Source organism: Lithobates pipiens, unplaced genomic scaffold, assembly GCF_037356315.1.
Source record: "Lithobates pipiens isolate NorthernLeopardFrog02 unplaced genomic scaffold, aLitPip1_a1.2 Scaffold_18, whole genome shotgun sequence".
Classification (NCBI taxonomy): domain Eukaryota; kingdom Metazoa; phylum Chordata; class Amphibia; order Anura; family Ranidae; genus Lithobates; species Lithobates pipiens.
Genome location: NW_027507758.1, coordinates 22,644,528 through 22,668,260, shown reverse-complemented (window position 1 = coordinate 22,668,260; position 23,733 = coordinate 22,644,528). Strand labels below are relative to the sequence as shown.

The window sequence follows — 23,733 nt, the reverse complement described above, 5'->3', positions numbered from 1 at the left end:
TTGGAAGCTGAGGGAAGAGAGCCGCTGGAGGCTGGGAGGAGAGAGCCACTGGAGGCTGCGGGGAGAGAGCCGTGGAGGCTGGGGGGAGAGAGTCGCTTGAGGCTGGGGGGGAGAGAGCTGCTTGAGGCTGGGGGAGAGAGCCGTGGAAGCTGGGGGGAGATAGGTGCTGGCGGCTGGGAGGAGAGAGCCTTGGAGGCTGGGGGAGAGAGCTGTGGAGGCTCGGGGGAGAGAGCCTTGGAGGCTGGGGGGAGAGAGCTGTGGAGGCTGGGGGGAGTGAGCCTTGGAGGCTGGGGGAGAGAGCCTTGGAGGCTGGGGGGAACTAAGCCATGGGAGAGGCAGGAGGAGTTGCAGCCACTGATGTCCACAGTCAGATGGGAGCCGGAGCTGGTGGAACCTGTTATGTAAGGAGGTTTCCTGCATCGCTCTTATGTGACAATCAGAGGAGAAATGACACTCCTCCTATAAGCTTTAACCAGGCACTGATAGAAGTCACAAGACTGCTGTATACTGCTGTTGAGAAAAGGTATTCAGCAGTTTATATTTACTAAAATAATTGCAATTCCATGTTCTGTGTACTGTGGGAGAGACCAAATATAGTGAAAGCGGGGACCTGGGTTTAGTAACACTTTAAAATAGCGCAGTGCTGAATAGCAAAAAATGGTCATGGGGGGGGGGGGGGTAAAACCTTCCGGAGGTCAAGTGTTTAAAAAAAAAAAAAAAAATACAGCAGGCCACAAATCATTGCTGCGCATGTTTGGGCTGTTCAGAGGAAGAGATTAGATGAATTTTGCCCCATTCATGGCGAGATCCGCTCTATAAAGAGACGGGGCCCCTCTGTAACACGGTGGGAATTGTTGTGTAGGTGTGTTTCCATATATGGCGATTCTTCCATTCCGGATTAATCCTGATTTCCTGGCATGCTTTCTGTACAGTCTAACTTTGCCATGGGGCGACTTCCATCCACCTACAGAAAGTGTTACATGTTGGACTTCGGCCTGGCGCGGCAGTATACCAACACCACAGGGGAGGTGCGGCCGGTAAGTGATCGGGGGGTAGGTATACCTGTAGAATCCTCCCGTGTCATGTAACCCTTTCATGTGCTCTCCATTCCTGGACGTGGTATGTGTGAGTGATCTTCTCCTTCCAGGTCATTTTACTGATCATTTTAAGTTGTTGAATTTTGTTTCCATCATTTTGTTCTTTTTGTTTTTCAGTTTATTTTTCGAGCCATTGTGCGGCCGTTTAATTTTGCCGACTGGGATGCGCAGTGTGAGTCTCCGCCCTCCATGCTTTTTTTTTTTCTTCTTCTTATGTTCTTTTCATCCTGTATTTTGTATTGTTTGATACAATGGGTGTGGATATTTATTTACTGGATGTTTTTCGAGACTACTTTGCATTGTGTGTTCTGAATGGTGTATGAATTTGCTGAAACATGGGAAAAAAAAAAAAGTCCATTGAAAGCAGCGATGGGGATGTGTGTGTGTGAGGGTACAGATTGCCTGATCGCTGAGACTGACGTCAGACACATACAGGAAGCCTTACTGTCACCAAACACAGCCTGGCTACCAAATAGACACTTGTACTGATGACTGACCCACCATGTGATCACATTGTAATAAGAATGATATTGCATGACTGACCATGTGCCCATATTGTACTGATTGTGTGCTTACATTGTACTAATAATGACATTGGTGATTACTGCATGTGTAGGACGACTGACCAATTGTGTGCTTACAATGTACTGATCGTGACATTGGTGATTACTGCACGTGTAGGATAACTGACCAATCGCATGTTTACATTGTACCAATAATGACATTGGTTGTTGCTGCACGTGTAGGATAACTGACCAATCCTGTGACATTGGTTATTACTGCACGTGTAGGATAACTGACCAATCCTGTGACATTGGTTATTACTGCACGTGTAGGATAACTGACCAATCCTGTGACATTGGTTATTACTGCACGTGTAGGATAACTGACCAATCCTGTGACATTGGTTATTACTGCACGTGTAGGATAACTGACCAATCCTGTGACATTGGTTATTACTGCACGTGTAGGATAACTGACCAATCCTGTGACATTGGTTATTACTGCACGTCTAGGATAACTGACCAGTCCTGTGCTTACGGTGTACCAATAATGACATTGGGTGTTACTGCACGTGTAGGACGACTGACCAATTGTGTGCTTGCATTGTACTGATCGTGATATTGGTGCACGTTTAGGATAACTGACCAATCGCATTGGTACCAATAATGACACTGGTTGTTACTGCACGTGTAGAATAACTGACCAATCCTGTGCTTACATTGTACCAATAATGACAATGGTGATTACTGCACGCGTATGATAACTGAGCAAACCTGTGCTTACAATGCACTAATAATGACACTGGTGATTACTGCACGTGTAGGACGACTGACCAATCACATGCTTACATTGTACTAATCGTGACATTGGTGATTACTGCACATTTAGGATAACTGACCAATCCTGTGCTTACATTGTACCAATAATGACAATGGTTATTACTGCTCGTGTAGGATAACTGACCAATCCTGTGCTTACATTGTACCAATAATGACATTGGTTGTTACTGCACGTGTAGGATAACTGACCAATCGCATGCTTACATTGTACCAATAATGACATTGGTTGTTGCTGCACGTGTAGGATAACTGACCAGTCCTGTGCTTACGGTGTACCAATAATGACATTGGGTGTTACTGCACGTGTAGGACGACTGACCAATTGTGTGCTTGCATTGTACTGATCGTGATATTGGTGCACGTTTAGGATAACTGACCAATCGCATGCTTACATTGTATCAATAATGACATTGGTGATTACTGCACGCGTATGATAACTGAGCAAACCTGTGCTTACAATGCACTAATAATGACACTGGTGATTACTGCACGTGTAGGACGACTTACCAATCACATGCTTACATTGTACTAATCGTGACATTGGTGATTACTGCACGTTTAGGATAACTGACCAATCCTGTGCTTACATTGTACCAATAATGACATTGGTTGTTACTGCATGTGTAGGATAACTGACCAATCGCATGCTTACATTGTACCAATAATGACATTGGTTATTACTGTACGTGTAGGATAACTGACCAATCCTGTGCTTACAATGCACTAATAATGACATTGGTGATTACTGCACGTGTAGGGATGACTGACCAATCACATGCTTACATTGTACTAATCGTGACATTGGTGATTACTGCACGTTTAGGATAATTGACCAATCACATTCTTATATTGTACCAATAATGACATTGGTTGTTGCTGCACGTGTAGGATAACTGACCAGTCCTGTGCTTACGGTGTACCAATAATGACATTGGGTGTTACTGCACGTGTAGGACGACTGACCAATTGTGTGCTTGCATTGTACTGATCGTGATATTGGTGCACGTTTAGGATAACTGACCAATCGCATGCTTACATTGTATCAATAATGACATTGGTGATTACTGCACGCGTATGATAACTGAGCAAACCTGTGCTTACAATGCACTAATAATGACACTGGTGGTTACTGCACGTGTAGATTGACAGACCAAGTGTGCGCTTACATTGTTCTGATCATTACAATAGTGATTACTGCACGTGTAGGAAGACTGACCAGTCATGTGCTTACAGTGTACTGATCATGACTGGCCAATCACATGATCACATTGTCCTAATAATAACATTGGTGATAAATGTACATGAAGGACAACTGATCAATCGTGTATTTACATTGTACTTATAACATTGGTCATAACTATACCTGTAGGAGAATTGACCAATCATGTGCTCACATTGTACTGATGATGACTCTGGTGATTACTTGTAAGACGATTGACTCGATCATTCGCTCCCTTTGAACTGATAATGACATTGTTGATTACATAAGACATATTCAATTAGAAAATAGAACTTGGTGCTGCCCAAGAACCGATTCATTCCTTATAACAGTGGGCTGTGATGAGTCTTGTATTCTGCATCAAGCATTATACTCATTGATTTTATTTGGTATTTTTCATTTGATTTAACACATTCTGTAATTCTCCCCTCCCCCAATTACATTTTTTATATCTTTATTCATTATGTAAGTGGTTAGGATTTCTTCTTATTTGCGTTTTAATCTTAGTACTGGGGGCTGCAGTCATTTCATTACTCACACTGTAATTATCCATACTGTTGGATGGGCAGCGGGCTGTTGGGATACTGGGGATGATGGGGAGAAAAACAAACAGTGGACCTATACATACACTATATTGCCAAAAGTATTGGGACACCTGCCTTTACACGCACATGAACTTTAATGGCATCCCAGTCTTAGTCCGTAGGGTTCAATATTGAGTTGGCCCACCCTTTGCAGCTATAACAGCTTCAAGTCTTCTGGGAAGGCCGTCCACAAGGTTTAGGAGTGTGTCTATGGGAAAGTTTGACCATTCTTCCAGAAACGCATTTGTGAGGTCAGGCACTGATGTGGATGAGAAGGCCTGGCTCTCTGTCTCCACTCTAATCCCAAAGATGTTGGGTTTCGGGTTGAGGTCAGGACTTTGTGGAGGCCAGTCAAGTTCCTCCACCCCAAACGCGCTCATCCATGTCTTTATGGACCTTGCTTTGTGCACTGGTGCGCAGTCATGTTGGAACAGGAAGGGGCCGTCCCCAAACTGTTCCCACAAAGTTGGGAGCATGAAATGGTCCTAAATGTCTTGATATGCTGACACCTTAAGACAGTGATGGTGAACCTTGGCACTCCAGATGTTTTGGAACTACGTTTCCCATGATGCTCATGCACTCTACATTGTAGTGGAGCATCATGGGAGATGTAGTTCCAAAACATCTGGGGTGCCAGGGTTCGCCATCACTGCCTTAAGAGTTCCCTTCACTGGAACTAAGGGGCCAATCCCAACCCCTGAAAAAAAAAAACACACCGTAATCCCCCCTCCACCAAATGATTTGGAGAGGTGGCCCAATACTTTTGACAATATAGTGTGGATGAGCGAGTATGAGGTGGGGGAACTTTACTGGCCTGCACAGAGTCCTGACCTCAACCCCCACAGAACACCTTTGGGATGAATTAGAGTGGAGACTGTGAGCCAGGCCTTCTCGTCCAACATCAGTGCCTGACCTCACAAATGCGCTTCTGGAAGAATGGTCAAACATTCCCATAGACACACTTCTAAACCTTGTGGATGGTCTTCCCAGAAGAGTTTAAGATGTTTATAGCTGCAAAGGGTGGGCCAACTCCAATATTGAAACCGGTGCATCCGAGCTACTACCTCCTGTGCAATGCCTGGTGAGCCTCAAGAACAAAGCACTCAGCCTGTGAAGTCTCTGTAAACCACCATATAGTCCATGCAAAAAACGAGAAAGACCGGTGCCATGGAAGTGCCATGGAAGTTGGCTAAAACATTGTTTTATTATTGTTTTATTATTGCATGTGAACAAAAGTCAAAAAAGAAAGGCAAGACGTTTCGGCCGCCAGGCTGCGATGTCCGCCAGCCACCGTCATTATACTGCGGCAGGTTGGCGCGGCTGTGCAAATCTCTGTAGATGTACGTTGGACACTTTAAGAGCGACAGGGGAGCACGCATGCGCCCACGACGCCAGAGCCGATGCATGTGGCCGGGGGCTGCGATGTCCGCCAGCCACCCACAATCGCTCCACAAAGGACGGGGATCTGTCAATGTAAACAAACAAATCCCCGTTCTGACAGGGGAGTAGAGAGTGATCGTCTGTTCCTAGTGATCAGGAACTGCGATCTCTCTCCTCCCCCAGTCAGTCCCATCCTCCCCCCACAGTTAGATACACCTCCCTAGGGAACACTTAACCCCTTGAGCGCCCCCTAGTGTTAACCCCTTCCCCGCCAGTGACATTTATACAGTAAACAGTGGCTATTTTTATCTCTGATCGCTGTGTAATGGTCCCAAAAAAGTGTCAAAAGTGTCCAATCTGTCCTGCCGCATTGTCACAGTCCCGCTAAAAATCGCAGATCGCCACCATTACTAGTAAAAAATAAATAAATAATAAAAATTCCATAAATATGTCCCATAGTTTGTGAATGCTATAACTTTTGCGCAAACCAATCTTATTGTGATTTTTTTTTTTTTACCAAAAATATGTAGAAGAATATATATTGGCCTAAACTGATTAAGAAATTCGTTGTTTTTTTTATTATTGTTTTAGATTGTGGATATTTATTATAGCAAAAAGTAAAAAATATTGTCTTTTTTTTTTTTCAAAATTGGCGCTCTTTTTTTGTTTATAGAGCAAAAAATAAAAACCGCAAAGGTGATCAAATACCACCAAAAGAAAGCTCTATTTGTGGGAAAAAAGGACATAAATTTTGTTCGGGTGCAACATCGCACTTGTCAGTTAATGCGACGCAGTGCCGTATCGCAAAAATGGCCTCATGGATCATCAAGGGGACAAATCCTTTCCGGTCCTTAAAGTGGGGGGCCCCTAAAAAAAAAAAAAAATTACAAGTCAGCAGCTACAAATACTGCAGCTGCTGACTTTTAATAATCGGACACTTACCTGTCCCAGGGTCCAGCGATGCGGGGGAACGAAGCCCCCCCTCGTTCCCCGCTCCGCTCGCAGGGCCGTCATTCGTACTGTGGGCACCCGGCTGTGACTTCACATCCGTGCACCCACTGCGCATGCGCGAGCAGCGCCGTGATACGCCGCACAGTCATCTGGGACACGTGACAGGTCCCAGGTGACTGTGCGGCGCGAGGGGAAGTGATGTCACCAGCCCGGGCAAGGAAGAAGGCAGACTACGAGGGACCCCCTAGCAACAGGCATTTAGAGGTTAGTAAAAAAAAAAAATGTTTCCCAGTATTTTTTTTAAGATTTTTAAACACTTTTTTCATTTTTGGTGCAACACCACTTTAAGTGGTTAATCATGGCTGCCCCTGACGGCCGAAACGCGTTTGTTTTCTTTTTGACTGTTGTTCACCTGCAATAATAAAACAATGTTTTAGCCAACTTCCATGGCACCAGCCTTTCTCCTTTTTTGCATGAACTCAATATTGAACCCTTCGGACCAAGACTGGGATGCCATTAAAGTTCATGTGCGTGTAAAGGCAGGCGTCCCAATACTTTTTACAATATATCATATGTAGTTACAGTTAGATTGAAAAAAGACACAAGTCTTTAAAGTTTAACTAATAAAAAGCTTCATATACAGAACCCTGCTGTACCCACAGTTAACACAAAACAATCTCCTGCTCCCAGGAGCTTAGTCCATATGTAAGTGGTGTAGCCAACCCTTTGGATAGAATATGAAAAGTCATAGGTCTTGCTGCCCTCCTCAGAACAATGGGCGTCCTTAGAGCTGAAACATATAGAAAAACAGGGAGCTATCGCTGAGGCTCTGATGAAGAGGGTACTCCCTCGTAACGGGTAAGCCGTTTGTGATACCATCTTGTTTCCTCCTTATACCCATTCCAGGTGGCAGAAGCAGGACCGGTGCTACCACTAGGCAAACTAGGCAGCCGTCTAGGGTGCACTGCGCTTCCTGTATGGCGCTGCCTCCTGTCACATGGGAAGGGTAAAATTGGGTGGATTCAGGGGTGGAGCCAAAACTAGGTTTCGCCTAGGGCAGTGATGGAGAACCTTGGCACCCCAGATGTTTTGGAACTACATTTCCCATGATGCTCATGCACTCTGCAGTGTAGTTGAGCATCATGGGAAATGTAGTTCCAGAAATCTGGGGTGCCAAGGTTCGCTATCACTGGCCTAGGGTATCAAAAATCCTTGCTCCAGCCTTGGGCAGAAGATACGCCGTTTTAAACATTGGTTTGAGAGTATGACTGTTGCTTTTATGATTTAAATAAATGTTATCTTTGGTAATGCGCAAGGTCGGTGCGCCCTCCCTGTTTTTCTATATATACCCACAGTTAATCCAGAGGAAGGCAAAAAAAAAACTCCTTATAAAGCATGGTCCAGCTTCTTTTTTTTAATTTTTTTACCCAATATGGAACTTACCAACACCTTAATAAAAAATACATTAACCGGTTCTGGACCAGCGCACGCCGATGTACGTCGGCAGAATGGCATGGGCAGGCAGATTGGCGTACAGGTACGTCCAATCTTCAATGCCACCCGCTATCGTCTCACGGGACGGGTGAATGGAGAAATGCCGTTGTAAACAGCATTTCTCCATTCTGCCTAGCAACTAGTGACGCTGATCTCTGCTCCATGTGATTGGAGCAGAGATCAGTGTTCACTAAATGAAAGCCCAACCCCCCACAGTTAGTAACACACCCCTAGGAACACTTAACCCCTACACTGCCACCCACTGGTTAACCCCTTCACTGCCAGTGTCATTTACACAGGAATCACTGCATTTATATAGCACTGATTGCTGTATAACTGACAATGGTCCCAAAAATGCGTCAGAAATGTCCGATGTGTCCGCCATAATGTCGCAGTCACAATAAAAATCGCTGATCGCCGCCATTACTAGTAAAAAAAAAAATAATAAAAAATGATTAATAAAAATGCCATAAAACTATCCCCTATTTTGTAAACGCTATAACTTTTGCGCAAACCAATCAATAATCGCTTATTGCAATTTTTTTTACCAAAAATATGTAGAAGAATACGTATCGGCCTAAACTGAGGGAAAAAAAATTTTTGATATATTTTTGGGGCATATTTATTATAACAAAAAGTAAAAAATAATGCGTTTTTTTCAAAATTGTCACTCTATTTTTGTTTATAGCGCAAAAAATAAAAACCGCAGGGGTGATCAAATACCACCAAAAGAAAGCTCTATTTGTGGGGAAAAAAGGACGTCAATTTTGTTTGGGAGCCACGTCGCACGACCGCGCAATTGTCAGTTCAAGCGACGCAGTGCCGAATCGCAAAAAGTGGTCTGGTCTTTGACCAGCAAAATGGTCCGGTCTGTAAGTGGTTAAAGAGGAAGTAAACCCTGATGGGTTTACTTCCTTTTTGTCTCCCTGCAAAGGTAAAGCATAATGGGCTACTATATATCGCATAGTAGCCCATTATGTGTCACTTACCTGACACAGGAGCCAGCGATGTCACCGCTGTCCCCTGTAGTCCGGAGCGTCCATCTTCTTCCGGGTATCGCTGCTCCAGCCACTCACAGTGCCGGAGCAGCAATGACGTCACTCCCGCGCATGCGCACGGGAGCCGCCACTAACGGCATATCGCAATTAGCAGCGGCATGCTGCTAATGGCAATAGTGTGACTGCGCGCCGCTGTCTACGGCGCGTGCGCCGTAGACAGCAGGGCCTGTCTTTTAGTAAATATCTCATAAACTGTGTAGGTTTAGGAGATATTTCTTGGACCTACAGGTAAGCCTTAATCTAGACTTACGTGTAGGTCAAAGTGGTTTGTAAGGGTTTACAAACACTTTACGTTCTCCCCAAATATTCCTGTTAGAGGAAAGCACAATAGGATCTGTTAGTGAATGGATGGAATATGACCTGCACATTCTCTGAGTGTTTGTATCTTCCTCCCTGACAGCCCCGCAATGTCGCTGGATTCAGAGGAACAGTCCGCTATGCATCTGTCAATGCGCACAAGAACAGGGTAAGTCACAGCAGGAATGTAGATAATGTAGATGTGGCCCATCCGAGCTGCTTCTGATGAATGCATGGGGCACCTGGTCTTCTCTCCCGGGGCTCATGAGATTCTTCAGCCCTCCGGTCTGCTCCTTTGCAAGTATCTCACCAGATCAATATTTTCCCCAACTCTGCAGGAGATGGGCAGACACGATGACTTGTGGTCCCTGTTTTACATGTTGGTGGAATTTGCAGTTGGTCAGCTGCCGTGGAGAAAGATCAAAGACAAGGTAAGAGCTGAGCCGTGCTTTCCTGCAATATGACCTGCATGTGGTGGCAGTGATCCCCATAGTGTGACCGCTCACTCTCTCCGCCTTCCCCAGGAACAAGTAGGGATGATTAAGGAGAAATATGACCATCGAATGCTGCTGAAACACATGCCTTCCGAGTTCCACCTCTTCCTGGAGCACATATCTTCTCTGGACTACTTCACCAAGCCCGATTATCAGGTATTGGCATCATAGCCACCCATTGGGGTACAGTAGGCTACGCAGGATTCCAACTTATGGGAAATAGAATGGAAACTTTTTAGCATACTGTTAGACAGGTCAATTTGGTTGTCTACGAGCTGGTGGTAAGTAGGCTTTGGTTTTTTCCTGGGCATTATTATGTAGAGTTTCCATTCTATTGAAAGGGGTTGTAAAGGCAGAAGTTTTTTTATCATAAAGCGGAGTTCCACACGTTTTTTAGTTTATTAAAAGTCAGCAGCTCCAAAAAGCATAGCTCCTGACTTTTAATAAACCGACACTTACCTGTCCCACGGTCCAGCCATGTGGCGCCCGGAGGGTAGCTCCTCTCCCCCTCCTCTTCTCGGCACTGTCATGGTAACTGTGGGCACCCGGCCGTGACAGCTTACGGCTTCACAGCTGGGCGCACGTTGCGCTCTCCTATTGGCCAGCCGATCTTCTGGGATCTGAGTTGTGTCGCAGAAGATTGCTGGCAGGGAGGGGTTTAAATGCCAATCAGGGATTGGCATTCGACTAGGGCGAGAGGTGGAGTCGCCCAGGCAGCCGAAGATGGGAAGCAGGAAGTGGGACAGGACGTCCCACGAAAAAAAGGGTACCCCCCCCCCCAAAAAAAAAAAATTACATGCCAAATGTGGCATGTCAGGGGGCGAGGAGTGCTTAAAGCGCAAGTTCCACTTTTGGGTGGAACTCCACTTTAATGCATTCTATGCATTAAAATAAAAATCTTTCTGTATGCAGCAGCAGCAGCCCCCCCCCCCCCCCCCAATACTTACCTGCGGTCCCTCTCTGTCCGGCGATGTCCACGATTGTCTCAGCCATCCGAGATTCTCCCTCACGGATTGGCTGGGACACAGCAGCGGCGCCATTGGCTGCCACTGCTGTCAGTCAAAGTCAGCTAGCCAATAAGGAGCTAGAGGGGTAGAAGGAGATATTTGCGTTTGCAAATGCATGCGGACTAAACCCTTGTTTTTAACGCATACTGTTAGACAGGTCAATTTGGTTGTCTGCGAGCTGGTGGTAAGTAGGCTTTGGTTTTTTCCTGGGCATTCCCCAGACACTGTTGTTAGATAGAGGGGCTGGGCCCGGGTTAGGGCTCCGTGTCTGAATGGACTCAGTGAGCTGTGACTCGGCTCGGGTGCCCCCATAGCAAGCTGCTTGCCTTGGGGGCACTGAACAGGAGGGAGGGGCCAAGAGCACCGAAGAGGGACCAGAGAAGAGGAGGATCCGGGCTGCTCTGTGCAAAACCAACTGCACAGAGCAGGTAAGTATAACATGTTTATTATTTTTATTGGGGGAAAAAAAACGAGACTTTACAATCACTTTAAGCTTATCTGAAGTTTTTGCATCTATGGAGTAGAAGAGGGGTATGCTGCTATGGGTGCAAGATTTATTATCTGGCTGAAGCGTATTTGACCCACCTATAGCTTGCTAGTTTTTTTTGTGCCATCTGTGTCCCTTTGGGGAGATTTACCTTTACTTCCTGTCCCACAGCCTTAACAGGAAGTGAGAGTAAATCCCCACAAATTGAGGGAATTCCTTGGGACCCCTCAGGTCACCAGAACTAGTGTCCCCATGGGAAGATTTCCCCTTTGATGATACAATGAAGGACAGATGAGAGGTACAGACAGACTGGTAGCAGTTTGCAGAGGGGTATTACATCAGAGGAAAGGAGAAAGGTACAGGCAAGGGGTGATATATCAGAGGACACGACAGTACAACATGTGGTGTATTAGCGGTGTATAGAGGGTGATACAGCAGAGGACATGCAGGGGCTAAAGGTTTTTTACCTTAATACATTCTCTGCTTAAGATAAAAGTCACAGCTCCTCTCCACCCCCAATCTAAATTCTTACCTGAGCCAGAATTTGAACCAGCGCTGTGCCCGAGAGCAGTGGCACTGCTTTTTCTTTCCCTCCTCACTGAACCCAGTGAGAGCCATTGGCTCCTGCTGCTGTCAGTCAAATCCTGTGACGCGAGGGGCGAGACACACTTCGTGTGTCAATAGACGCACACAGCACGGCTCGGGATTGAGTCCGCACAAGTACCCCCCTCAGCAAACAGCTTGCTAGGGGGGTTACTTGGAAGGCAGGAGGAGCCAGGATCGCCAGCGGGGGACTCCAGAAGAGGAGGACTGGGGTTAAGTATAACAAGAAAAATATCCTTTAAATTCACTTTAAGAAGTACAGACAGACTGGTAGCAGTGCAGAAACCATAGTTGTATTTTTACAAATGTTATTTATGCTTGTTACATGTACAGTATCTAACAAAAGTGAGTACACCCCTCAAATTTTTGTAAATATTTTATTCCATCTTTTCATGTGACAACACTGAAGAAATGACACTTTGCTACAATGTAAAGTAGTGAGTGTACAGCTTGTATAACAGTGTAAATTTGCTGTCCTCTCAAAATAACTCAATACACAGCCATTAATGTCTAAACACCCCCTAAGTGAAAATGTCCAAATTGGGTCAAAGTAGCCATTTTCCCTCCCCGGTGTCATGTGACTCGTTAGTGTTACAAGGTCTCAGGTGTGAATGGGGAGCAGGTGTGTTCAATTTGGTGTTATCGCTCTCACTCTCTCATACTGGTCATTTGAAGTTCAACATGGCACCTCATGGCAAAGAACTCTCTGAGGATCTGAAAAAAAAAAGAATTGTTGCTCTACATAAAGATGGCCTAGGCTATAAGAAGATTGCCAAGACCCTGAAACTGAGCTGCAGCACGGTAGCCAAGACCATACAGCGGTATAACAGGACAGGTTCCACTCAGAACAGGCCTTGCCATGGTCGACCAAAGAAGTTGAGCGCACGTGCTCAGCGTCATATCCAGAGGTTGTCTTTGGGAAATAGACGTATGAGTGCTGCCAGCAATGCTGCAGAGGTTGAAGGGGTGGGGGGTCAGCCTGTCAGTGCTCACACCATACGCCGCACTCTGCATCAAATTGGTCTGCATGGCTGTCCCAGAAGGAAGCCTCTTCTAAAGAGGATGCACAAGAGAGCCCTCAAACAGTTTGATGAAGACAAACAGACTAAGGACATGGATTACTGGAACCATGTCCTGTGGTCTGATGAGACCAAGATAAATGTATTTGGTTCAGATGGTGACAAGTGTGTGTGGTGGCAACCAGGTGAGGAGGACAAAGACGAGTATGTCTTGTCTACAGTCAAGCATGGTGGTGGGAGTGTCATGGTCTGGGGCTGCATGAGTGCTGCTGGCACTGGGGGGCTACAGTTCATTGAGGGAACCATGAATGCCAACATGTACTGTGACATACTGAAGCAGAGCATGATGCCCTCCCTTCAGAGACTGGGCCGCAGGGCAGTATTACAACACCTCCAAGATGACCACTGCCTTGCTAAAGAAGCTGAGGGTAAAGGTGATGGACTGGCCAAGCATGTCTCCAGACCTAAACCCTATTGATCATCTGTGGGACATCCTCAAACGGAAGGTGGAGGAGCGCAAGGTCTCTAACATCCACCAGCTCTGTGATGTCATCATGGAGGAGGGGAAGAGGACTCCAGTGACAACCTGTGAAGCTCTGGTGACCTCCATGCCCAAGAGGGTTAAGGCAGCGCTGGAAAATAATGATTGTGACACTTTGGGCCCAATTTGGACATTTTCAGTTAGGGGTGTACTCAATTTTGATGCCAGCAGTTTTGACATTAATGGCTGTGTGTTGAGTTATTTTGAGGGGACAGGAAATTTACACTGTTATACAAGCTGTACACTCACTACTTTACATTGTAGACAAGTGTCATTTCTTCAGTGTTGTCACATGAGAAGATATAAAATATTTACAAAAATGTGAGGGGTGTACTCACTTTTGTGAGATGCTGTTGTGTACAGTGAGGGGAAAAAAGTATTTGATCCCCTACTGATTTTGTACATTTGCCCAAATCATCAGTCTATAATATGGTAGGTTTAATTTAACAGTGAGAGACGGAATAACAGCAAAAATATCCAGAAAAATGCATTTAAAAAAAAGTTAGAAATTGATTTGCATTTTAATGAGTGAAATAAGTATTTGATCCCCTATCAATCAGCAAGATTTCTGGCTCCCGGGTGTTTTCTATACAGGTAACGAGCTGAGTTTCGGAGCACTCTTATAGGGAGTGCTCCTAATCTCAGCTTGTTATCTGTATAAAAGACACCTGTCAACAGAAGCAATCAATCAATCAGATTCCAATCTCTCCACCATGGCCAAGACCAAACAGCTGTCCAAGGATTTCAGGGACAAGATTGTAGACCTACACAAGGCTGGAATGGGCTACAAGACCATCACCAAGCAGCTTGGTGAAAGGGTGACAATAGTTGGTGCGATTATTCGCAAATGGAAGAAACATAAAAAAACTGTCAATCTCCCTCGGTCTGGGGTTCCAATGCGAGATCTCACCTTGTGGAGTTTCAATGATCATGAGAACGGTGAGGAATCAGCCCAAAACTACACAGGAGACTCTTGTCAATGATCTCAATGCAGTTGGGACCATAGTCACAAAGAAAACAATTGGTAACACACTACGCCGTGAAGGACTGAAATCCTGCAGCAGCCGCAAGGTCCCCCTGCTCAAGAAAGCACATGTACAGTCCATCTGAAGTTTGCTAATGAACATCTGAATGATTCAGAGGAGAACTGGGTGAAAGTGTTGTGGTCAGATGAGACCAAAATCAAGCTCTTTGACATCAACTCAACTCGCCGTGTTTGGAGGAGGAGGAATGCTGCCTATGACCATAAGAACACCATCCACACCATCAAACATGGAGGTGGAAACATTATGCTTTGGGGGTGTTTTTTGCTAAGGGGACAGGACAACTTCACTGCATCAAAGGGACGATGGACGGGGCCACATACCGTCAAATCTTGGGTGAGGACCTCCTTCCCTCAGCCAGGGCATTGAAAATGGGTCGTGGATGGGTATTCCATCATGACAGTGACTCAAAACACACGGCCAAGGCAACAAAGGAATTACTCAAGAAGAAGCACATTAAGGTCCTGGAGTGGCCTAGCCAGTCTCCAGACCTTAATCCCATAGAAAATATGTGGAGGGAGCTGAAGGTTTGAGCTTCCAAACATCAGACTTGAAACCCTAATGACTTGGAGAAGATCTGCAAAGAGGAGAGGGACAAAATCCCTCCTGAGATGTGTACAAACCTGGTGGCCAACTACAAGAAACGTCTGACCTCTGTAATTGCCACCAAGAGTTTTGCCACCAAGTACTAAGTCATGTTTTTCGAAGGGGGTCATATATTTATTTCACTCATTAAAATTAAAAACAATTTATAACTTTTTTGAAATGAGTTTTTCTGGATATTTTTGTTGTTGTTCTGTCTCTCGCTATTAAAATAAACCGACCATTAAAATTATAGACTGATCATTTCTTTGTCAGTGGGCAAACGTACAAAATCGGCAGGGGATCAAATACTTTTTACCCTCACTGTGATGGAACCTTTTGTACTTTTGCAGATGATCATGACTGTGTTTGAGAACAGTATGAAAGAGAGGGGAATCACAGAGAATGAGGCCTTTGACTGGGAGAAGGGTGGAACAGACATCCTACTGTCTACCAGCACCTCCACCCCACCGCAGCAGAACACCCGGCAAACCGCCGCCATGTTTGGGTGAGATTTTTTTGTTTTTATCTCATTTTTGTCTTCTAGTTTTGAGCGTGAATCAACTAATCAGATCAGCTGCCCCACTAAACCTTCAATGAGAAACCAATAAAGTTAAACAATTGAGTACAGTCCTTGTATATTTGGAGAATCATTAACAGACTTCAGTAATTGCTAATATGTATATATGTATATGTATATGTATATATATGTATATATGTGTCGTCATCTTTGTAACTATTCAGAAGTAGTTAATGGACCTCTTGTTGTCTCTGTATGAAGGGTGGTGAATGTGACTCCGGTGCCAGGGGATTTATTAAGGGAGAACACCGAAGATGTCCTACAAGGGGAGCACCTGAGCGACCAAGAGAATGCCCCTCCCATCCTTCCCGGCCGGCCAGCAGACATCACTGGACAGATCCCCAACACCGGCTTCAATGACACCGAGGTCTGGGAGGAGACAGATGTGAATCGGAATAAGCTAAGAATCAGTATCAGTAAGGTACGGGGACAGGAACGGGCTGGCTGAGACGAAAGCACTTTAGAGAGGTCTGTAATTCGACTTTTGGGGTTGATTTACTAAAGGCAAATAGACAGTTGCTCCAGAGCTTAGTAAATGAGGAAGGCTTCACTTTGCAAAAAGTACCCAATCACATGCAAGGAAAAAAAAAAACAGCATTTTTGCTCACACATGATTGGATGGTGGGAGTCAGCAGAGCTTCCCCTCATTTACTAAGCTCTGGAGCAACTGCACGGACAAAGTTCACAGTCGATTAGCCTTTAGTAAATCAACCCCTTATGCCGCGTACACACGACTGGACTTTCCGGCAGACTAGGTCCAAAGGGATCAGTCCGTGGGACAATCCGATCATGTGTGGGCTAGTCCGATCATTTTTCGAAAAAAAAAAAATCAGACGGACCTAGAAATAGAACACGTTTCAAATGTATCTAACAGACTAAAAATTGGGAAAACCGTTCGTCTGTGTGCTGATCCGACGGACCACATACGACGCAAGCGAAGCTATTGGCTACTGGCTATTGAACTTCCTTGTTTAGTCCTGTTTACGTCATCACATTCAAAACGAATGGACTTTCGAACGGACTTAGTCCATTTGTGTGTGGCCAAGTCCGTTAGTTCGGAAAGTCCGCCGAAAGTCCATCGGGAAGACCGTTGGACCTAGTCTGCTGGAAAGTCCGGTCGTGTGTACGTGGCAATAGTCTTTAGTCACTACCCCAAACCAGCATACAGGCTACACCAGTGTTTCTCAACTCCGGGCCTCAAGGCGCCCCAACAGGTCATGTTTTCAGGATTTCCATTATTTTGCACAGGTGATTTGATCAGTTTCACTGCCTTAGTAATTACAACAGCCATTTCATCCTGAAAACATGACCTGTTGGGGCGCCTTGAGGACTGGAGTTGAGAAACACTGGGCTACACTATACACCAGGGATATGCAATTAGCGGACCTACAGCTGTTGCAGAACTACAAGTCCCATGAGGCATAGCAGGACTCTTGACAGCCACAAGCATGACACCCAGAGGCAGAGGCATGATGGGACTTGTAATTTTGCAACAGCTGGAGGTCCACTAATTGCAGATCCCTGCTATACACACAACTTTTATGACGGCTATGCCCGTCCTCCCTGACTCACAAATGCTGTTAATGTAATGTGCATTCTTCATAGAAAATCAAAACTCTCAAATGTAGAGTCGCTATTTGTATGGTTAGAGTTCTTCTTCCAGGATTTGTGATTATACCGTGAAAGATGACCATGGTGTTATGTCTTTTAAACACTCAGAGACAATGTCATGTGATCGGTCACCCCCACTAGTAACTGCTGACCATCCTGTGACGTTATGTGATCATTCAGAGGCATTGTAGTGAATTGTGGCCATCAGATGATGTCATGTGATCATTTACCCCTATTAGGGTAACTGCTTACCATCCTGTGATGACATCTGATCATTCAAAGACATTGTAATGAAGGCTGGCCATCAGTTGATGTCATGTGATCACCCAGAGCCAGTGTAATGAAATTCCTGGGTCCTTCAGAATCAATTCCTGGATCCTTCAGAATCAATTCCTGGATCCTTGATTCCTGGGTCCTTCAGAATCAATTCCTGGGTCCTTCAGAATCAATTCCTGGATCCTTCAGAATCAATTCCTGGGTCCTTCAGAATCAATTCCTGGGTCCTTCAGAATCAATTCCTGGATCCTTCAGAATCAATTCCTGGATCCTTCAGAATCAATTCCCGCATTTGAGAATGCAAGTGATTTGCTAGGAGTGGAGAAGCTCTGGGAGAATCCAGGATTGAAAAAGATCTGGGGGTCCTAGTAGATCACAGACTCAGCAATGGCAAGCAATGCCAAGCTGCAGCAAGCGAATCTAGCAGAATATTAGCATGCAAACAAAAAAAGGGAATTTACTCCAGAGATAAAACCATAATCCTGCCACTTTATAAAACTCTGGGTCGGCCACATCTGGAGTATTCTGTCCAGTTCTGGTCACCAATCCTCAGGAGAGAGGTGCAGGAACTGGAGAGAATCCACAGAAGGGCAACAAAGTTAACCACTTAACGACCGCCGTATTGCCATTGTACGTCATCACAATGGCATGTACAGGCACAAGCGCGTACATGTACGTGCTTGCCTTCCAGCGGGTGGGGGGTCCGATCGGACTCCCTCCCGCTGGATACGGCGGTCCGGTTCGCTCCAGGAGCGATCCGTGATGAGGGGATGGCCGTTGGTTTCTGGCCATCCCCTCTCGATCAGGTTTTTATAGCGCTAGGTACCCCGATATACTACCCAATAATGGTTTTAACCCCCTGATTGCCCCTAATTAATCCTTTCACCCCCTTTTGCCATTGTCACTAAGCGATCATTTTTCTGATCGCTGCATTAGTATCGCTAGGTAGTTAGTTATTTTTTTAGGTTCACCGCCAGGTTTTTATAGCCCTAGGTACCCCGATATACTACCCAATAATGGTTTTAACCCCCTGATTGCCCCTAGTTAATCCTTTCACCCCCTTTTGCCAGTGTCACTAAGCGATCATTTTTCTGATCGCTGCATTAGTGTCGCTAGGTAGCTAGTTATTTTTTTAGGTTCACCGCCAGGTTTTTATAGCGCTAGGTACCCCGATATACTACCCAATAATGGTTTTAACCCCCTGATTGCCCCTAGTTAATCCTTTCACCCCCTTTTGCCAGTGTCACTAAGCGATCATTTTTCTGATCGCTGCATTAGTATCGCTAGGTAGTTAGTTATTTTTTTAGGTTCACCGCCAGGTTTTTATAGCGCTAGGTACCCCGATATACTACCCAATAATGGTTTTAACCCCCTGATTGCCCCTAGTTAACCCTTTCACCCCCTTTTGCCAGTGTCACTAAGCGATCATTTTTCTGATCGCTGCATTAGTGTCACTAGTGTCGCTAGGTAGCTAGTTATTTTTTTAGGTTCACCGCCAGGTTTTTATAGCGCTAGGTACCCCGATATACTACCCAATAATGGTTTTAACCCCCTGATTGCCCCTAGTTAACCCTTTCACCCCCTTTTGCCAGTGTCACTAAGCGATCATTTTTCTGATCGCTGCATTAGTGTCACTAGTGTCGCTAGGTAGCTAGTTATTTTTTTAGGTTCACCGCCAGGTTTTTATAGCGCTAGGTACCCCCATATACTACCCAATAATGGTTTTAACCCCCTGATTGCCCCTAGTTAACCCTTTCACCAGCGATCACCGTATAAGTGTCACTGGTGACGCTGGTTAGCCAGTTAGTTATTTAGGTTCCCCGTCAGGTTTTTATATAGCGCCAGGGACCCCCATATACTACCTAATAAAAATTTGAACCCCCTGATTGCCCCTAGTTAACCCTTTCACCAGTAATCACCGTATAAGTGTTACGGGTGACTCTGGTTAGTTAGTTTGCTTTTTATAGCATCAGGGCACCCACCATTTATTACCCAATAAAGGTTTAACCCCCTGATCACCCGGCGGGTGATATCAATTAGGTTTTAGGGTCAGGGTCTGCGTCGCCCCAGGCAGCGCTAGGTTAGTGCCAGTACCGCTAACACCCACGCGCAAAGCATACACCTCCCGTAGTGGTATAGAATCTGAACAGATCAATATCTGATCTGATCAGATCTATACTAGCATCCCCAGCAGTTTAGGGTTCCAAAAAAAACGCATTGTTAGCGGGATCAGCCCAGATACCTGCTAGCACCTGCGTTTTGCCCCTCCACCCAGCCCACCCAAGTGCAGTATCGATCGATCGCTGTCACTTACAAAACACTAAACACATAACTGCAGCGATCGCAGAGTCAGGCCTGATCCCTGCAATCGCTAACAGTTTTTTTTGGTAGCGTTTTATATTTAAATCCGGAAGGCAGTGCTTGGTTTTCGGGGCCCCGTACGCGGCTAGGCTCCCAAAAAGTCCCCCACATGTGGTATCCCCGTACTCGGGAGAAGCAGCAGAATTTATTTTGGGGTGTAATTTGACTTATGCCCATAGCATGTGTGAGCAATATATCATTTAGTGACAACTTTGTGCAAAAAAAAAAAATTGTAATATTCCTGCAACTTGTGGCAAAATATAAAATATTTCATGGACTCAACATGCCTCTCAGTAAATAGCTTGGGGTGTCTACTTTCCAAAATGGGGTCATTTGGGGGGGTTTTGTGTTATTTTGGCATTTTATGGCCTTCGAAACTGTGATAGGTAGAGAGGAGTGAAATCAAAAATTTGCACCCTTAGAAACCCTGAAGGCAGTGATTGGTTTTCGGGGTGCCGTACGCAGCTAGACTCCCAAAAAGTCCCACATATGTGGTATCCCCGTAGCCAGGAGAAGCAGCAGAATATATTTTGGGGTGCAATTCCACATATAACTATGGCATGTGTGAGCAATATATCATTTAGTGACAACTTTTTGTAAACTTATTTTTTTTTTTTTGTGTCATTATTCAATCACTTGGGACAAAAAAAAAATATTCAATGGGCTCAACATGCCCCTCAGCAATTTCCTTGGGGTGTCTACTTTCCAAAATGGGGTCATTTGGGGGGGGGGGGGGTTGTGTTATTTTGGCATTTTATGGCCTTCGAAACTGTGATAGGTAGTGAGGAGTGAAATCAAAAATTTGCACCCTTAGAAATCCTGAAGGCAGTGATTGGATTTCGGGGGGTCCGTACCCGGCTAGACTCCCAAAAAGTCCCACATATGTGGTATCCCCGTACTCAGGAGAAGCAGCAGAATATATTTTGGAGTGCAATTCCACATATAACTTTGGCATGTGTGAGCAATATATCATTTAGTGACAACTTTTTGTAAACTTTTTTTTTTTTTTGTGTCATTATTCAATCACTTGGGACAAAAAAAAAATATTCAATGGGCTCAACATGCCCCTCAGCAATTTCCTTGGGGTGTCTACTTTCCAAAATGGGGTCATTTGAGGGGGGGGGGGTTTGTACTGCCCTGGGAGTGATTCTACCTGTGGGGGGGATGGGCTATGTGTGACACAACACTGATCACCACTCCCGATTACAGGGAGCTGTGATCAGTGTCAGTGTCCTTAGGCAGAACGGGGAGATGCTTGTTTACATTAGCATTTCCCCGTTCTTCCTCTCCGTGAGACGATCGCCGGTATCCACGTGGACATCGAGTCCGCAGGACCCACGATCACGCTCACGGAGCTCCCGGCGCCTTTTAAAGGGCAACGTTTAGGTACGTTAATCTGCCTGTACGTGCCCTTCTGCTGCAGTATATCTGCATGAGGTGGTCGGGAAGCCGTTAAGCAGCGTAGGGGTTTTTTCACTGTCTCGGCGATAAAGACGTGGAATCCACTTCCACAAACGGTGGTGTCAGCGGGAACTATTACTAGTTTTAAAACACTAGTGAACACATGATACAGGGATACGGAAATGATTATGAACACACACCTACACAGATTGAACTGGGATGTCTTTATTCAACCATACCAATGATCTAACTATGGATATTGTTCTTGAAGTGAGGTGATGCTGTTATCTTTAATTTCAGTTAATAGAAGACAGATTTTATGATTGCATGAGCTTCTAATGATAGAAATCCTCAGGGTGTAATAATGAATGTGGTCTCCTTCCTCTGCAGACACAGTGCCTAATGGAGGACGACCACAGCCGCCATGGATGTCCCAGCTCCCCTGTCCGGGCTCCTCCCGAATCCCCTACTACACAGGCACGCTCCCTCCATTACCGGCGCATCAACAGTCCTGAGTCCGACAGGCTATCTACAGCGGACAGAGCTGATCACCAGGAGAGGAGGTGAGAGTCCACTAGATAGAGAAAAGCCAATGACCTTTGGCTTCTTTAGATACACCTTACAACTGGTTTTCTTTCCATTCATTGGTGGCCACAGGAAATCTTGTACTTTCGTATTATACTGCTGCCTGTAAAAAACTAGACACTGGCACAGGGGCGGAACTAGAGTCTAGTCTCAGGAGGGGCACTGCCAGAAAATATATATTTTTTTTTTGCGGGCAATTTATCGGGGAAATGCCTGGTATTGGCACTTCAATCATCTCGGCACCATGGTTGTTATGGTGTCAGGATGATTGAAGCGCATTATTTATATTATTAAATTGTAATATAAAATGAAATAAGTTCAACTCACCATAATGCAGAATCAGTGGGAGCCCCAAGTGTGTCACTTGCCACGTCACCTGTCACTCGTTGCCGATTGACACTTGCTGCTAAGGTGGGGATTGTCTCTTGCTGTGTACCAGAGTCAGGCAGCAGATAGATGATGTAATCTTCCGGCTGCCTGCACAGTGAGGGCGGAACTGCAGGGTGGGCAGTGCGAGATGATGTCATCTCTCTGCTCCCCCCCGCTCGCCGGCTCGCTGATTGGCCAGCCGTCCTCTCACCCACAGAGCCGCGCCCAGCTGCCCGGCCCGCCTGCTCTCTCAGCCGCCCGCCTGCCAAGCCGCTCAGCTATACCAGCCCCCCCCCTCCCTGCTCTCTCATCAGCCCGCTCTCTCACCTGCATCTAATTTCGGGGGGGGGGGGGGCAATTGCCACATTGCCCCCCGATCTGCCCCTGCACTAGCAAGCAAAAAAATAAAATTATGGCCAGCCCAGGATAAGCCTTTTTACCACCAGAATGCCTCTTTTTTTGTTAGTGTCTTAGGAGAATGGGTGGCTTTTTTTCACTGCTGAGAAAAATGTAACTTATTTTGCCTGTTTTTTTTCCTTCAAATTCTTCGTTTAATCAAGATTTCTGCTAGAGGTGCACCGAAAAGGAAAATTTGGTGGCGAAACTGAAAATTCAAGATGCACTTGGTCGAAACTGAAAACAAAAGTGACACTTTTTAAGAAATATATATATATTTTTATATATAATTTTATTCTATTCGACTTTATAATTATATCATGAATTGAAATGAATATAAATTTATTGTCGCCCATTATCGGCACCTTTAGCGCAAGTAAAGCTCAAGTAAAATGCATCCCTTTAAATTCTATGTATGTCTTCCACATTGGTCCTTTGCACTTCCATCACGGTGTTAAAAACTTTGCTTGCTGCATTTTTGATCAATAACGCACTCATGTTACGTTTTTGATGCAGTTTTGAGTCACATGACCTATGAAAAACACATCAAAAGCACAGTAAAATTGCGTACGTTTTCGGCACCCTTTTCTCTATCGGCAAAATGCCGAAAACACAATTTTCGGGCCGATATGTTTTGGCCGCTGAAATTTCAGTGCATCTCTAATTTCGGCTATATCGCTGTTTTAGCTGTTCTCTGTATGCAGCTATCTGTATTGGCTATTCCTAAGACTGGCGTTTCAGTGCCCTACCTGGACCCAGCGGGACTGAGTGATGTAAGACTAGTTTGAAAAATAACATTCAGGCAATGAGTTCCACATTTTTCTCACTTTTCAGATCCTGTGCTGGCAGCAAGTTAGCCATGATGGATCACTCTCCAGGTCCAAAGCTATAGCGCTGCCTCAGCACCTATCCTGTCTCTGAAGACTCACACTGCTGAGTAAGACTATTTGGGGGA

The 23,733-nt window shown here is 45.3% G+C and overlaps 1 protein-coding gene across 3 annotated transcripts in view; it reads left to right on the top strand.

The window, feature by feature from the left end:
• Window positions 1–23,733, top strand: part of TTBK1 (tau tubulin kinase 1) — a 145,140-nt gene that overhangs the window by 74,021 nt on the left and 47,386 nt on the right. For all 3 annotated transcript variants that reach the window (XM_077485463.1, XM_077485464.1, XM_077485465.1), the window contains 7 exons: window positions 933–1,037; window positions 9,527–9,592; window positions 9,762–9,854; window positions 9,948–10,073; window positions 15,553–15,707; window positions 15,981–16,200; window positions 21,819–21,991. In XM_077485463.1, the coding sequence (XP_077341589.1) occupies window positions 933–1,037; window positions 9,527–9,592; window positions 9,762–9,854; window positions 9,948–10,073; window positions 15,553–15,707; window positions 15,981–16,200; window positions 21,819–21,991 (938 nt within the window). The remainder of the gene's footprint in view (window positions 1–932; window positions 1,038–9,526; window positions 9,593–9,761; window positions 9,855–9,947; window positions 10,074–15,552; window positions 15,708–15,980; window positions 16,201–21,818; window positions 21,992–23,733) is intronic.